Below are 18,655 nucleotides of genomic sequence, written 5' to 3'. Positions count from 1 at the left end.
TTAAGATAGTGCAGTGGAATACATGAGAAAGTTTCACAAAGTAATTATGTCTGAAAAAATTTCAGTAGTACCACTTTTTGAGACCTGGTTTGAATGTGAAATAAATCAATTTTTAAAGGATTTTGTGCAGTTAGGGATGATAGATCTGATAGAAGAGGTGCTGCTGCAGTGTTAACATGAAAAACAGTTGAACAGTTGGCCTTAACAAAAATTTAAAAAAATTACAAAAAAAATGTTGGCACCATTGTAAGCAGTGACATATCAACTAGTAGCCATAGAAGTAATTACATTTACAGGCAATTTTATTATTGTTTCTGTTTACTAGCCACCACCAGTAATAATGACGTACTCTTAACACATCAACTTATCAACAGTTACTGTTTCCATTTATCATCTGTGGAAATTTCAAACATATCACACAACTTAGGGTTGTGCAACAAATGACGCAGGTGGGACAGTACTGATGGCGCTCATGGATACTTGCAGCCTATAGGTACTGCATGATGGAAGTGCAAGCATAATCACCAGTATGCATAAAAGACAAAAACTAATGATATCACAATGTGTTTGACTGATTTCATGCAAATAACTAACTGGTCAGTTAAACAGCATCCACTGGGCTTAGGCCATCTTGGGGCAGAAATTACAATAGATATGCCCACAGAATCCACCTATGTTGAATACCCAAGCAGCAAATGGAGGATATGGCATGCAGACTAGACACTGTGTACTGATGTTATCCAGGAGAAAATAAGGTATTCAGATATATAATAAAAACTCAATAAGCATTAATTTAAAACAATAATTTGTGGAGCTGCAGCCCAGGAAAATGAAATCATCTGGTTATTATTAACCTGCTCCATACAATGAAATTCTTAATACTCACTAGCTGTAGCTAAGAGAAAAAAATACATTTGAACTGTTATATGAATATATATAAAGCTGAGTGTATGGCCAGGACTTACTTTCACATATGCCTGGATTGAGTTCAAACAAATCTGGCACAGGAACAGTAGGCTTCACAGGTACAAGCACTATAGGATTTATAATCTCCTCACATAAATAGGAGCGAGGCACATGCAAAAACGCATTTTTCCAGCCCCTGGCATACTGGCTGCTCTGCACAACAGGTATGTTGTATGGCAACAGTACCAGCCTGCCCAATCAATCTGCTTTGCAGGACAACCTACTTATCAGCAGGAACTGATGACCTCAGCAGTTTGATCCCATTAAGACCTTACCACAAATTTCCAAAAAACTTATCAGGCTCAAGAAATGGTTTTCTGGGCCCCGACATATAGGCTGCTCAGCATGACAGGGGTGTTGTGATGGAATAGTATCAGCCTGTTTTACTGACTTGCTTTGCATGGTGGCTTATACGTCAGAGGCAACTAACTGATTTTCAAGCCCGTGATGTGTAGTCTGCCCTGCATGACAGGTGTGCTGTGGGATTAGTATTGATTAGTCAGTTAATTACTTCTAGGGATCATTCTGCACAACACATTGTAATGATGTGGAATGAATCATTTTATGTTCACATTGTAATTTAATTTGTATGATGATCTTAAAATTTATAATTTTTTCCCAGAAAGAAAAAAGATATACAGATGTTATGCGTTAGTAAGTCCTTCCCACCACCTTCTACACATTACATCAATAGAAGTTCTTCTACAGAATGGAGGAGCTGTCAAGGAGAAACTTTCTCAGACTGTTCTCAAATTTTACTTTGCCATCTGTCAGGCATTTTATACCACTGGGTAAGTGACAAAAATTGCTGATGCAGCATTATGCACACTTTTTTGTGCTAAAGACTTACTTAAGTATGAAGTAATGAATGTCACTATTCCATCTGGTATTGTTATTATGTACATAATTGTTCCTTTTGAACTGTAGTGGATTATTTACAACAAACTTCATAAGGGTATAAATATAGTGTGAAGCAGAAGTCAGAATGCCCAACTCCTTAAACAAATGTCTACAAGATGAGTTACCCCAGAACATTGTTCCATATAACATTACAGAATGAAAATATGCGAAATATCTCAACTTACTGATTTGTCTCTCCCCATGATTCGCATTGATTCTAAGTGCAAATATGGCTGAAGGAAATTGTTTCTGGAGTTACAAAATGTGATTTTTCCAATTTAACCCTTTCAGAGCTGGTGGTCACAATTGTGTACATAAAGTTTGTTCACTAATATTTCGCTGACAAGAAATGTCAGGTGCATCCAAACCCACTTTTCACATTTGTGTATGTTTCTTTTAGCCATGCTCCAGCAGCTGCTGCTCTCTTGTGAGCAGTTTGTGAACCACATAGCAAAATATACTCTCTGGTGTTGTCTCTCTGTGGGAAGCCATTACTCATTGACTTTATTGCTACAATAGTCATGTTGTGGGTTTTGTTTATGAATGTTTTGTGTGATTTCCTTCTTTTGGAAACATTAGACATTCTTTCAGTGGAATTTTCAGCAATTTTATTCACTTCATATTTGTGTTATGTATCAGGTAAGACTAATGTACACATTTGTGTACAACAGGTCCTTAATGGTGTAAAATAGGAAAAATGACCTAAATGTGTGTCAGCTATATTTGCATGGCTATGGTAGTTATGTATGGAAATATTTCAATTAATTTCAGTATCAGCAGCAAGAAAGGATAATAACTGACCTGTACATATGATTTTATTTTATATTGCTGGCTTCTGACTTACAAATATGGATAAGGAATATCTTTCTGTGGAGAAAGATTGGGACTTGATTATGCACATAATTGAAAATGGTGGCGTTTCTGACATTAGTTTGAGAGGAGATGAGGATGACAGTGTACCACTTATTGAAAGGCAGGCTACACAAATAGTAAGACGTGTTGGAGCAAATAAAGTGGGCATGAATGATGTGCGTAGAGACACCATATCTGAAGATGAAGATGATGGAGAGGTGGTGGATGATGAAATGAACTTCTTATGCAATGAAAACAACCCAGAATTGAATAACCTGTGTGACAACATGATGGTGACACCTAAAGAATCCATAAAATGGAAACGCAAGCCTCTAAGTACCATTGCAAAAACATACAAAGCTCCAAATTTCGAAGAGTCTCTCTTGTGTTCTCCAATGCAATACTTCAAAAGATATATACCAGATGATTTGTTCACTAGCATGGCAGCACATACTCATATTTATGCATTACAATGAGGCAAAACATCATTCAAGCAGACAACTCCTCAAGCATAAGAGATGCTATTTGGTTTGCATATACTGACTGGCACATTGAAATTTCCAGATTATAAATGTATTGGGATACAAGCATGAAGGTAAATGTTTTTTGGGAAAACATGTCACGAGACAGATTTTTAGAATTACGAACAAATTTACACTTGGTGAACAATCTGGAAAAGCCACCTGAAAATAAGTATAAATTTTACAAAGTCAGGCCAATTTACTCAGCCATTCGAAAATGCTGCAGTGAACTACCTATAGAAGAGAATGTTGGTGTCAGTGAAGGAATTATTCCTTTCACTGGGAAGTTTTCTGCAAAGCAGTGTGTCAAAGGGAAACCAAGTCCATGGGGAATCTAAGTCATCATGTGGAAAGAGTGGAATAGTGCAAGATTTCCTTTTGTATCAAGATATCAATGCATCCGGTACTGTCCATCAAAACAGATCTAGAAAGAACTTGCCTTTTTCAGATGATAAAACAATAATGAAACAAACCAGAGGTTACTGGGAAGAAATCTCTAGTGCTGATGACATTACCATGTGTAAGTGGTTAGACTATAGGGCAGTTGTATTGAGTTGAAACTTTGTTGGTAAAGGCTCAGTGGATAAAGCTGAGTGTTGGGACAAAAAACACCATAAATATGTGACAGTAGAAAGACCTGAAATAGTGAGAAGATATAATCATGCAATGGATGGTGTGGAACTATTTGATCAATTGACAAGCTACTACAGAGTTTTAATCAGATCTCGAAAATGGGCTTTCCATATGATTTTTCATGCTGTTGACTTTGCCATCGTGCAAAGTTGGTTGGCATACAGACAAGATGCAGACAACCTGTCTATCCAAAAGAAGAAGCAAATGGACCTTCTTTCCTTTCATATCAGGGTAGCAGATGGATTGATACTGTGCCAGAAGAAAGTGACTGATAAGAAGAGGGGGCGTCTGTCTGATGAAGAACTGGCTTCAGACATGAGAGTCATACCAAGAAGAAGAGAAGAGTTATGAGCAGCTACAGAGATACAGTTTGATTCCATTGATCATTTGCCTTTGCATGATGTAGGAGCTCAAATTCGCTGCAAATTTCCAAAATGTACAGGGCGTTCTAGAATTCAGTGCAGAAAATGTAAAGTACATTTATGTCTCCAAAAGGACAGAAATTTTTTTTGCAGTTTCATGCGAAACTTTAAAAATCAGTGTTTTGACCATTGTTGTTTAAATAAGAACTGTAATTTGGAATTATTTTTATTGTTTCTTTTGTTTTAAAGGGAAATAAAGAGTGGCATACTTGATCCATAGTGTAAACTTCCGTAATGTATGACATGAAGCTCGAGACCTGATGAACACAATTGTGTACATTAAATATCTAGAAAACTAGAGATCAGGTGAAATTTTTTCTTAGAAAAATGTTGTCAGGAGTCACCTGAATGTAAAAATGATGTCAGATATTTTTTTAATAAGTAAATAAAAAATCAGGTCTGAAAGGGTTAAATTCTCACTGATATGGACACCTAAGAATTTTGAAGTTTCCAACCTATTTATCATTTCCTCACAATGTGTTACACTTATCATTGGTGTAGTACTCCTATATATGCAGAACAGAATATGTTATATCTTTTGAAAATTGAGGGCGAGATCATTCACAAAAAACAGGCAATGATACTTTTAAGAGCTTTGTTTACCATTTCTTCTGTTTCTACATGTATGCTTAGATCAATTGCACTCTAGTGTCATCTGCAAAAAGAACTAATTCTAATATACATATAAGATGGAAGATGGTTTACATAATTGTAAGGGGGAAAATAGGACCTAAGACTGTACCTTGTGGAACAGCATATGTGATTTTTCCACAGCCAGAATTGTCTTCCCAGACTATTTTTTCTTCCTTTTTGGTGTTCATGGTATTTGTTTGGGGCAGATATCCCATGACGTTTGTTCAAGGTTATCACTGATCCAGTAACTCAGTTTTTTTTTTATTACAGAGGGCAGCAATCCCTCTGACTGAACACGCTGAGCTAATGTGCTGACTATTGGTTGAATTACTAAGAACAACTTTCTGCATTCTTTTGGTTAAATGTGCCATTATCCATTGGTTGCCTATACCTCCAATCCCATAAAACTTCAATATCTCTATGAGGATAATGTCATTCACACAGACAAATGGTGTAGATAGTAACAACATACCAACCAGTGTTATTTCATTATTTAATGCTTGTAAAACCTGGTGAGTGAACATGTAAATGGCATTCTCAGTTGAGAAACCCTTCTGAGAACCAAACTGATTTGCTGAGAATACTGTTGTCACTAAGGTGAGATACTATTCTAGAATACATTGTCCCAAAAATTTAGAAAAATTATATCAGTTTGCAATTGTATTCCAGAGACTACAAGTGCTGATGTGCACAGCTGGAGACAGGCTGAGATGGTAGGGAAGGTGAATGACCAACTTCGGTTTTTAGTGACAATTTTGGGAAAGTGTGGTTCACCTGTACAGGAGACTGCTTATAGGACACTTGTACTACCTATTCTTGCACACTGCTTGAACATTTGGGATTCGTACCGTGCAGGATTAAAGAAAGACATCAAAGCAATCCAGAGGCAGGCTACTAGGTTTGTTCCAGTAGGTTCGAACAACATGCAAGTATCATGATTATGCTTTGAGGAATCAAATGGGAATCACTAGAGGGAAAGTGATTTTCTTTTTGAGGAATTCTGTTGACAAAATTTAATTGAAGCTGACTGCAGAATGATTCTACTGCCACCAACACACATTTTGTGTATGGACCACGAAGATAAGATACGAGAAATTAGGGCTCATACAAAGGCCTACAAACAGTGACTTTTCCATCACCATTTGCAAGTTGAACAGGAAGGAAAAAGATTAGTAGTGGTACCGGGTAACCCTCCGCCACGCACCGTATGGTGGGGGAGTATGTATGTATGTATGTATGTATGTATGTATGTAGATGTCAATAGAGGTGGTTACAGACAGATTGATGGAGGAGGAAATGTAAGAGAGAGGGGAGGAGAGGGAAATGTATGAGGCAGGTGGACGGTTAGAGGGGTGGTGGGCAGGTGGTAAAGGGAAGGGAGGAGACAGAGATGGAAAGAGAGGGGAGGAGATGGAAAGAGGATATGGTCAGAGGGAGGGGTGGGAGAGTAAGATGGACAGACAGAGGAAGGAAGAGGCAGACACAGAGAAGGGCAGGAGGAGATGTGGCAAATGCATATGTGGACAGCTGAGAGGAAAATCTAGTCAATACATAAACATAAAAATGTAGATTTTTTTTTTAAATTATTTGAGAACAGACATTCAACCAAGAAAAAAATAAAAGCTCTAAAAGAGAGGGGAAACTGGAAACAATTCTGTTCTTTGCCAAATAAGTTGGTTAGTTCAACTTAGATATGGAGTGAAACAAAGTCACTCATGAACAATAAATAAGCCCAAGGTTGATTTCATCAGATAATGAATAATTCACAGACAAAACTTCAACAATGACCACTTACAATAAGGGGCTTGAACTGGCAAAGTAAATGAATAGAGATCACTCCCTTCTAATTCCTTTTTCATACAAGGAACTAAGGAAAGCACTCAGTAAGTGACAAATAACTCACTCAAGTAGATAGACCAAATTACCACACGATGATAAAATCTTCCAGAAGCTGCACTTAACCTCACATTGAAAATATTTACCAAAACTTCCAGAACTTCACTATCTTCACAAATTAGATTGCCTTATCAAACAACATATGCAATGGTGGCATAAATCAAGAAAACTACTTCAAAATGCAAAGTCTGATTTTTGAAAAAGCAAAGGAACAATGTGCGTATGTTAATGTTCACATACCAGTACTAATGTTACTGCAAAATTTAGGAGATTAGAATTCCTTATGGAATACTATCTGGTCTTAAGAGAAATGTACAGTTCAAAGAGAAGTAATTGGACCTCAGTTCCTTAAACTGTTATACAATGAGGAATAATTTTGTGCCCATTACTTTTTCCTATATGTGTGTCCTCTAGAATGAAATATTTCACCAAAAGCAAAAAAAACAGGACTACCAGGGGATGTTGAATGTATACAGAGAAGGGCAGCAAGAATGGTCACAGGTTTGTTTGATCCATGGAAATGTGCCACAGTGTACTGAAGGGACTGAACTGGAAGACTCTCGAAGACAGACATAAACTAACCCAAGAAATTCTATTAACAAAGTTTCAAGAACCAGCTATAAATGATGACTTTACGAATATATTACAGTCACCTTCATATTGCTCACATTGGGACCATGAGAATAAGACTAGAATAATTACTGCCTGCACAGAAGCATTCAAATAATAATTCTTCCCACACTCCATAAATGAATGGAATGGGAAGAAATCCTAATAAGTGGTACAAAGGGACATATCCTCTCCCATGGACTTCATGGTGGTTTGCAGAGTATAGATGTAGATGTTGCCATATCCAAATGATATCTCACTAAATACAATAACATATCACACTCTGCAGGGCCACTGAAAATACTGAAGGGATTCTGTACTCTTATGGTACACAAATATCACTAGAGAAGTCATCCATTGTCCCACTCACAAATCAACAATTTCCATCAAACTTCAATGAAATGTAGATTTTATATATTAACTGCAGTAAGATCCCAAGTTCATGTGTTGGGAGCCACATTAGATTTCTGGTTAAGCTGGGATCCTTATATCCACCGTGTCATTAGCTCATGTAAATGATCTTTAAATATTAGTATATCAGTTCCTAGAGACTGGTAGTGAGCTTACCAATTGATTATTTGGTCCATAAAGAATACTCCTATAAAGTAATTTTCAGCACAAAAGAATCCATCTATGTCTAAGTGCAATGACTTTGGTTCCAACCAACTTACATTTATTTATTTACATTTTTCGCATGTAGGCCATCAAGCTGATGACTTCTGCAAACATCATGCTGAATAGATTAATACAGATAATGCTTACATACAATAGTGGTACATACATTCATCTTAATATTCTAACTATATTACATGGTAAAACAGAGAGCAAGTAGATTAGACTTCACTGAGTGAATATAAACATTTATTTACTAAGAAGGCTTTTAACTCCATGTGGAGCAGCTTTTGTTCACCAGTTTTCAAAGCATGTGGCAGCTTGTTGAACAATTTCTGCCCATTAACATAAAGACTATTCTCAGTTACTTTTAATTTCGTCCTCTGCCTGAAGTAGTTACCCTTACTTATAGTATCATAATTATATGTATCACTGCACTTATTTACTTTGTTTTTAGTATTCAGAAAAAATGTAATAAGTTTATACAAATACAAGGACTATACTGTTAAATATTTATGTTGGACAAAGGTTTCATGACAGGAATCTCTGGACTTAGTCCATGCATTAACCTAATGGCTCTTTTTTGCAATACTATTATCCTATTCAGGTGCAGGTCTGCTGCCTAGCCCACAGTTCAGTACCATAATTAAGAAATAGATATACTGTTCCATAGAACAAAACTTTTAGTCTTTGACTTGGGACTATTTTTGTCAGCTGACTTACCACATACAAGCTACTGCTAATTTTCTGTGTTTGAAGGGTTCTCGGGTGTCCAGCCAGATACAATCATGATATTTCAGTGAATAACTGTTCCACCATCATCAGGTGGTGCTGATGCCATGGTCTGTCCACTCTCTACCACTAGTATTTATCCCTTGCGGGTCCAGGTGTAATTCAATGCACCAACAGTGCGCAGTGTGTCCAGTGGTGGGGGATGCGGAAGCTGCGGCAGGTGGTGATGTTGAGGGGGCCCGCTGTCTCTTTTTGACCACAATGGTGGAATGATCCCATGTCTGCTTGTTTTGTTGATCCTTGACAGAGCTTAGCACTGGATTCCAGGAGTTGGTCACCAGTGCCCCTGTCGACGAGGCTGTCCACTAAGCAAATTTCTATGGCCTCTTTGAAGATGCAGTGGCAGTAGTTATTTGTGGAGGACAGTACTTTTGTCTATCATAATTCGCTGTATGTCCAGTGTTTATGCAATGTTCTGCTTGAGCATACTGACTTGGTTTCAACATTGTCTTTCACCATTCCTAGTAAGGCACATGTCTTAACCAGGACATCAAGAAAGGGTAGTTGTGCATCTACCTGGATTTCCACTGTGAACTGTATGTTATTATAGGTGGAATTTAGATGTTGTAGAAATATTTGTAGTTGATCCTTTCCATATGTGGACGACACATTTGTAGCAGAGAAAAGTACTGGTCTCCACAAATAATTACTGGGACTGCACCTTCAAAGAGGCCACATAAATTCACGTAACAGACAACCTCATCAACAGGGACACTCGTTCGCAACTCAGGAAGACCTGGAAACAAATACTAAGTTCTATCAAGGAGCAATGGTGCAAGTGGACATGAGATCATTCTGCCACGGCCACTAAAAAGGTACTGCGGCCCTCCCACCACATACTGCAGCCTCCGCTTCCTCCACCACAGGACTCAACGCACATTGCTGGTGCACAGAATGGTATCTGGACTCGCGAGGGACAAATACTAGCAGCAGGGAACTGACAGACCATCGAATCAGCACCACCTGATGATGACAGAATGGTTATTCACAAAAATATTATGGGTATTCGACAATCGTATCCATCTGGACACCCAAGAATCCTTCAAACAGCATATACACCAGCAAAACCTGAGATCACATATTACCAGCCTCTAAGGGGAGGATATGTAGCATCTGCTGGGTTCTATCACCTTCTTGTAAAGGTGCAGGGACAAACACACCACACCACCTTTGCCAAAGCAGATCACTAGGTTTGCACAGTTACCTGTCAAACCACAAGAAGAAACAGAGACCACACGAGACACCGTGATCAAGGGCCTTCCGACAACAGAAGTGCAGTAGGGACCAAGAGGAGGAACAAACAGAAGAAGAAAAACAAGATCTGGTGTTTCAGCTTTTGCAGGCAACATCTCATCCAAAATAGGGAGCCTACTAAGGTAACATAAGACTGACAAAAAGTCTTCTGACCACCAGCTGAGACACATGCCTTAATAGGAATGGCGAAAGACGATGTCGGCCTCAAGAAAGCGGGTGTATACAAAATTTTGTGTGGCTGTGGCACAACCCATATTGGCCAAACAGTTCATATGGTGGAAGATTGATGGAAAGAACACCACACTACAAACACCTACATCAACCACGCCATTATATGCAAGGAGAACATAGCATAAACACTGCACACACAGCTAAGTCTTACGAGACAGAAGTACTGGCCTCCACAAATAACTACTGGGACAGCATCTCCAAAGACGCCATAGAAAATTACTTAACAGACGACTTCATCAATAGGGGTCCTTGTTAATACCTCTGAGAGCCTGGAAACCAATACTAAGCTCTATCAAGAAGCAACAGTGCAAGCAGACACGAGACACACCACCTGCCACAGCCTCTGCTTCCCCCACCACCGGACACACCGTGTGCTGTTGGTGGACTTAATTGCATCTAGACCCATAAGGCATAAATACTAACAGCAGGCAGCAGACATACCATTGCATCAGCACCACCTGATGATGGCAGAATGGTTATTCGCCGAAACATCACGGGCATTCGATGATCGTATTTGGATGGACATGTGAGAAACCTTCAAACAGGACACCAGGTGAAAGCCTCAGATAACATAGATGTAATGTGGTTTACCCAATCGAGATTTTTGTCCAGGTGGACACCAGGGAATTTAATGTTATTTGTTTCTGCTGATGTAATACCTCAAATATTGTTTATTTCAGTCTCGTGATAACCAGTTGTTTTAAATGTTAGTAGCTTCCCCCCATGAACCATGGACCTTGGCATTGGTGGGAAGGCTTGCGTGCCTCAGCGGTACAGATAACTGTACCATAGGTGCAACCACAATGGAGGGGTATCTGTTGAGAGGCCAGACAAACGCTAGGTTCCTGAAAAGAGGCAGTGGCCTTTTCAGTAGTTGCAGGGGCAAAAGTCTGGATAATTGACTGATCTGGCCTTGTAACATTAACCAAAACGGCCATTCTGTGCTGGTACTGCGAACAGCTGAAAGCAAGAGGAAACTACAGCCGTAATAGTTCTCGAGGGCATGCAGCTTTACTGTATGGTTAAACGATGATGGCGTCCTCTTGGGTAAAATATTCTGGAGGTAAAACAGTCCCCCATTCGGATCTCCGGGCGGGGACTACTCAGGAGGACATCGTTATCAGGAGAAGGAAAACTGGCGTTCTATGGATCGGAGCGTGGAATGTCAGATCCCTTAATCGAGCAGGTAGGTTAGAAAATTTTAAAAAGGGAAATGGATAGGTTAAAGTTAGATATACTGGGAATGAGTGAAGTTGGGTGGCGGGAGGAAGAAGACTTCTGGTCAGGTGAATACAGGGTTATACATACAAAATCAAATAGGAGTAATGCAGGAGTAGGTTTAATAATGAATAGGAAAATAAGAATGCGGGTAAGTTACTAGAACTAGCATAGTGAATGCATTATTGTGGCCAAGATAGATGCGAAGCCCATGCCTACCACAGTAGTACAAGTTTATATGCCAACTAGCTCCGCAGATGACGAAGAGATTGATGAAATGTATGTTCAGGTAAAAGAAATTAGTGAAAGGAGATGAAAATTTAATAGTTATGGGTGACTGGAATTCGGTAGTAGGAAAAGGAAGAGAAGGAATAGGTAGGTGAATATGGAATAGGGGTAAGAAACGAAAGAGGAATCCGTCTGGTAGAATTTTGCACACAGCATAACTTAATCATGGCTAACACTTGGTTCAAGGATCATAAAACAAGGTTCCACATGGAACAGGCCTGGAGATACTCAAAGGTTTCAGATAGATTATATAATGGTAGACAGAGATTTAGGAGCCAGCTTTTAAATTGTAAGACATTTCCAGGGGCTGTGGACTCTGACCACAATCTATTGGTTATGAACTGTATATTAAAACTGAAGAAACTGCAAAAAGGTGAGAGGGATCTGAATAAATTGACAGAACCAGAGGTTGTAGAGTGTTTCAGGGAGAGCATTAGGGAACGATTGAGAGGAATGGGGGAAAGAAATTAAGTAGAAGAAGAATGGGTAGCTTAGAGGGAAGAAATAGTGAAGGCAACAGAGGATCTAGTTGGTAAAAAGACGAGGGCTTGTAGAAATCCTTGGGTAACAGAAGATATACTGAATGTAACTGATGAAAGGAGAAAATATAAAAATGCAGTAAATGAAGCAGGCAAAAAGGAATACAAACATCTCAAAAATGAGATCGACAGGAAGTGCAAAATGGCTAAGCAGGGATGGCTAGAGGGCAAATGTAAGAATATAGAGCCATATCTCACTAGGAAAATTAAAGAGACTTTTGGAGAAAAGGGAACCACTTGTATGAATATCAAGAGCTCAGATGGAAACCCAGTTCTAAGCAAAGAAGGGAAAGCAAAAAAGTGGAAGGAGTATGTAGAGGGTCTATACAAGGGCAATGTACTTGGGGACAATATTATGGAAATGGAAGAGCATATAGATGAAGATGAAATGGAAGATATGATACTGCGTGAAGAGTTTGACAAAGCACTGACAGACCTAATCCGAAACAAGGCCCCAGGAATAGACAACATTCCATTACAAGTACTGACAGCCTTGGGAGAGCCAGCCCTGACAAAACGCTACCATCTGGTGAACAAGATGTACAAGACAGGCGAAATACCCTCAGACTTCAATATGAACATCATAATTCCAATCCCAAACAAAGCAGGTGTTGACAGATGTGAAAATTACCAAACTATCGGTTTAATAAGCCACGGATGCAAAATACTAACACGAATTCTTTACAGACGAATGGAAAAACTGGTAGAAGCTGACCTCGGGGAATATCAGTTTGGATTCCGTAGAAATGTTGGAACATGTGAGGCAATACTGATCTTACAACTTATCTCAGAAAACAGATTAAGGAAAGGCAAACCTAAATTTCTAGCATTTGTAGAGTTAGATAAAGCTTTTGACAATATTGACTGGAATACTCTCTTTCAAATTCTGAAGGTGGCAGGGGTAAAATACAGGGAGCGAAAGGCTCTTTACAATTTGTACAGAAACCAGATGGCAGTTATAAGAGTCGAGGGGCATGAAAGGGAAGCAGTGGTTGGGAAGGGAGTGAGACTGGGTTGTAGCCTCTCCCTGATGTTATTCAATCTATATATTGAGCAAGCAGTAAAGGAAACAAAAGAAAAATTCGGAGTAGGAATTAAAATCCATGGAGAAGAAATAAAAACTCTGAGGTTCGCCGATGACATTGTAATTCTGTCAGAGACAGCAAAGGACCTGGAAGAGCAGCTGAATGGAATGGACAGTGTCTTGAAAGGAAGATATAAGGTGAACATCAACAAAAGCAAAATGAAGATAATGGAATGTAGTCGAATTAAATCGGGTGATGCTGAGGGTATTAGATTAGGAAGTGAGACACAAAGTAGGAAATGAGTTTTGCTATTTGGGGAGCAAAATAAATTATGATCGTCGAAGCAAAGAGGATATAAAACGGAGACTGGTAATGGCAAGAAAAGCGTTTCTGAAGAAGAGAAATTTGTTAACATTGAGTATAGATTTAAGCGTCAGGAAGTCGTTGCTGAAAGTATTTGTATTGAGTGTGGCCATGTATGGAAGTGAAACGTGGACGATAAATAGTTTGGACAAGAAGAGAATAGAAGCTTTCGAAATATGGTGCTACAGAAGAATGCTGAAGATCAGATGGGTAGATCACATAACTAATGAGGTGGTACTGAATAGAATTGGGGAGAAGAGAAATTTGTGGCACACCTTGACTAGAAGAAGGGATCGTTTGGTAGGACATGTTCTGAGGCATCAAGGGATCACCAATTTAGTACTGGAGGGCAGAGTGGGGGGTAAAAATTGTAGAGGGAGACCAAAAGATGAATATACTAAGCAGATTCAGAAGGCTGTAGGTTGCAGTAGGTACTAGGAGATGATGAAGCTAGTACAGGATAGAATAGCACGGAGAGCTGCATCAAACTAGTCTCTGGACTGAAGACCACAACCACAACAACAACAACAACAACAAAAACAACAGCTTGGATTTACTGATGTTGGTGATGTAGAAAACGTGTGGTCACTTCTGTCACACCCTTAGTTGCAGCTGAGTCTAAAGTCTCAAAGTCTTTATCATAATATAAGTGGGAGGTGTCATCAGTGTAGGTTACTAGATGTGAGTTGAAGGGTTCTGTCATGTCATTGACATAAACCAGATGAGAAAGGGGTCAAGGATCGATCCCTGTGGTGCCTCCTGGATTACTGTATCTCTAGAAGACTGGAAATCTATTACCTTATTATCTATTTTACATGAAAGTTTAGGTCAGGTATGTAGTGAGTAATTGCATAGATGAGCCCTTCATGTTTTCATGTTGTAAGCCTTCAGTTTCTTAATGAGCAACCCATGGTTGATGAGTTGAAGGCTTTGGAAAGATCTAAGAATATGTTTGCTGTCTTCATATCTTGGTCTAGGTGGGTGTACACTTTATGGAGAAATTCAACAACTGCAATAGTTGTGCACTGATCTTTCCTAAAGCCATACAGTGTTTCTGTTAACAATTTGTTCTTTGTAAAATAAGCAGAGCACTGAGCAAGGATAACCATTTCAAAATCTTTTCTAAGGGTAGTGATCAGTTATATTGTGCAGTAGTTTGAAACCTCTTTTGTAGTCCCCTTTTTATGCACTAGTTTAACAATGGTAATTTTTAGACTACTAGGATAAGTGCTTTCTCTAATACTAAAGTTTATAAGGTACATTAGTGATTTAACTATTTATTTTATGCATTTTTAACTACTACACTCAGCATATCATCCCACCCAGCTGAGTATTTGTTATTTAATGTGAGGATTATTTTACTTATATCATTTTCTTTAACCTCATCAAATTCCAAACTCACTGCTTGAAGAGTGTGATTCAGTATCTCTCAGTACATTTCTAATGGGTGTGTTTGATTTCCTGTTGGTGATATGAAATGTTTATTAAAAAGGTTACATAATGCTTTTGGTTCTCTTATAATATTAACACGCTGGGTAATGTATGCGGTTTTTTCGTCCCTAGTTGTGGAGGTTTTTCGATACTCATTATCAGTTTCCACAATGGCTTGCTTACATTTGTAGATTGAGAGATCTCATTACTGCGGATGTGTTTTCTAAGAATTTTTTGGATTTGAGGTGTCAGTTATGCAAGACGCCATTTTTCTCAGTACCTAAACATGTTGTGGCATCACTGTGTCATCATCAGTGGGTTTTCGTTTTTAATTATTCTTTACATTTGGTGAACATGAATCACACTGTGTTCTGGTGTAGTGAAAAGAGTTTTACTACATTATTTGTGGAAAATACTTGTTGTAGCTACGTATGCATCATAACATCTCAGCATGATGCGGAGAATGGAAGTGCTTGCCACACGAAAACATGACAAGCTATCTGTCATAATTAACACAAAAATGGTCCAGAAAATTCATGCTCACCAAATGTAAAGAATAAATAAAAACGAAAACCCACTGATGATGGCACAGTGGTGCCGAAACATGTTTGGGTACTGAGAAAAACGGTGTTTTGCATAACTGGCAGACCTCAAATCCAAAAAATTTAACCGCAAACATGGCCAATACAAGGAGCTGCAAATAAAAAAGATGGATATTGTTTTCTAAGGTTTTAATGTTTCGCTTTAAAGATTTTCTTAGCTGTGTTATATTTTCATTTGAAAATGTCCAGTTTTGTTCATCTGTATGAGACATACAGGCCATGAAAATTTTGCCTTCGAGTTTAACAAGGTCCGAGTTTTTTATTTCTTCTACTCTGAATCAAAGTGTCTCAATAGGATGTTATAAAACTCGCCCCATTTGTTATCTGATCCTTCCACTTGTTAGAGCCTATCCCACTTCTCCTCAGCTAGTTTAATTTTCAGAGAGTTGATGTTACTATCGCTTCTGACTTGTTTCTTTTCAAAAGTTTTTGGTATTATTTTAGGAACTGTTTTTCTATACTCTATCTGTCGTGCACGGTGGTCTGAGTAATGAAAATCTATGTTACTGTACTTGACAGTGTCTTCAGCAATCTTGTTAATAATTGCATAATCTATCCTGGTAGAACTAGAACGCGAAGACTCTGGTAACTACATTTCTAAGATTGTATGAAGCTGATATATCTACAGGTTTCATGTTAGCTATGTTGGAGTTTGCATCAATGTTAAGGTGTCCAAGTACAGTAAGGTCATTGGGACCAGTTTGCCTACAATTTGCCATACCTCCACCCTTAAGCTGTTTCCTAGAATAACTGTTTACCAGGACATAACCACCTAGTTTATAATGATTAATTTCATTACATTTTAGACCATGTTCAATTAATACTAACACTTGTGGGGAATGCTCGTTTACAAATACCTGCAAGATACTGATTTTCTTTCTAAGGTACTGCACATTCAGTTGTATCATGCTAAGTAATGGCTGGGTTTTTTCTCTGTTTTTTATATTTTATGGATGGAAGCTGGAGAAATGCCTTTCTCAATGCGGTGGAAATTATGTGGATGATACCTTGTCTAAATAATGGCTGTCTGTAATCATCCACTGTGTATGACTTGCTAAGTATCTGCTGTGTATTAGATTCTAGACTGAACACCTGTCATTTACAGTATCTATAGGAGTCTACATTAAGATGGTTAATTACAAATTACACAGATGCACTTTAACTCTTTTTATATGATTTTTTGTCATATTGTGTGTCACATATTTTGATTTTTATCACAGGCAACAGCTATCAACTTACGTGGAGGGTACATGGGCAGAATTGGAAGAATACTGGTGTATTCCATCACGGTATGTGGAAAGTACTTGAATTATTATAGTCGCTATCATTATCCCAAGAAATGACTGAAATCTGAAGTTCAGCACTAGTTGCATACCATGTACATCGCATTTGAAAGATTTGATGCCGCCTGCAGCTATCAGTTTTTGATTACTATTGTACAAATATGAACTTAAGTGATTTTCAAAAATGTTCTACGAAGGAAATTCTACAATTATTACCGTTTTTATATACCGCATATGTAAATAAAGGAAAAAGTGACAGCTGTGGGAGGCAAAATGACGTAATGCGCAACAATTGTTAGGACTAGTTTAATAGTTCACGCATCGTAATCTGTTTGACATACAATACAGAACTAGTCTATTCTGCCAACATACTAAGAAAAAAGTATTTTCCATCAATTAAAAAATACAATGCGCTATGATTAGAAACACCCTGATTTCATTGTCTATGTCCCAATTTATTTTTTAATAATACATAAAATGTTTACATAACGTTACCTGTTAATATTACACAGGTAAACAGCAAATGACGAACCGGATGCGTTGTGGCTTTTCTCCGTTCCTGACACTGCCATTTCGAACTACATTTAGGATAACACTGCTGATAAAAGGGTTTCATGCAGATGCCGAAGTATTTTGAAAGTAATTCAGTCTCTTAACTGCTTTCAAACTATTTTAAATGTTCCACACTTCAACGCCTGTGACAGCCTGTAATCGTAAACTTATACTGGTAGCACTGATAAAAGAACACTATGTTTAATTTGTGACACGTGCGTACTGACAAGAGTACGCCTCCCCGCTTGTCAACATCTTGTTATGGATCCGTGGCCAGCTGTAGAGTCGCAGGAGAACAGCCCTATGACATTCGAAGATAATTTTGAGCCTGACGGCAAGCTGCCCGACTCTGTGGAATATTTAGCCAATCTAGGTAATTTCGCCCGTATCTACGCACAATGTAATAGCAACTGCCACATAAATGCGAAGAACAATCTGAAATTATTTTGACTCGAATGACAATGTTTAATGTATACAGTGACATTGAAGTATTGTGTGGTTGTTTACTAGACATCATAAGTATTGTGTGCTTGTTTACTAGACATCATCACTTTTATGCTCTCGGAACAAGTCCTTGGATTTTGTTTAAACCCATTAATCAGATCGCCAATATCTGAGTCTTCTTCTGTACGTGACGCCTCATCTCTTTCCCATCACTTATCCTAAAAAGCCTTTCTAAATTATCATGTTTTTTTTTCAGTACACGTCTAATCCAATTTCGTTTTCTACGTTTCTACCTTGTGTACCGGTATTGTTGATTTTCTGTTTTCGCTTATGTCCACGTTTAAAAAACCTCCAACGGCTCCTAAGCTTCGTTTCTATTTTTTTAATTTTTTTACTCAGCTGATTTTTGTGTTAACATCATATGTAGGCGAATCAGCGCCGACAATAATAACTTTGTGGCCCTATTTTGAAATTTCTATTGTCATTATCCTTTCACCTATTTCCTCACAGCATTTGATATCTCTTGGGCCTTGTATGGACACCTACTGAATTACCTTTCTTGAACCTTTCCTCCATTTTAATGCCACTG

The 18,655-nt window shown here is 38.3% G+C and overlaps 2 protein-coding genes across 2 annotated transcripts in view; one reads left to right on the top strand and one right to left on the bottom strand.

The window, feature by feature from the left end:
* LOC126091931 (protein Njmu-R1-like) overlaps window positions 1–17,701 on the bottom strand; it is a 120,420-nt gene extending 102,719 nt beyond the window's left edge. The window contains exon 1 of the mRNA XM_049907253.1: window positions 17,566–17,701. Coding sequence (XP_049763210.1) covers window positions 17,566–17,642 — 77 coding nt within the window. The 5' untranslated portion in view covers window positions 17,643–17,701. The remainder of the gene's footprint in view (window positions 1–17,565) is intronic.
* Window positions 17,702–17,862: 161 nt separating this feature from the next.
* LOC126091932 (uncharacterized) overlaps window positions 17,863–18,655 on the top strand; it is a 41,279-nt gene continuing 40,486 nt past the window's right edge. The window contains exon 1 of the mRNA XM_049907254.1: window positions 17,863–17,995. Within this exon, the coding sequence (XP_049763211.1) occupies window positions 17,884–17,995 (112 nt within the window). The 5' untranslated portion in view covers window positions 17,863–17,883. The remainder of the gene's footprint in view (window positions 17,996–18,655) is intronic.

Source organism: Schistocerca cancellata, chromosome 7 (assembly GCF_023864275.1).
Source record: "Schistocerca cancellata isolate TAMUIC-IGC-003103 chromosome 7, iqSchCanc2.1, whole genome shotgun sequence".
NCBI lineage: Eukaryota > Metazoa > Arthropoda > Insecta > Orthoptera > Acrididae > Schistocerca > Schistocerca cancellata.
This window is presented reverse-complemented; position numbering and strand designations above follow the sequence as displayed.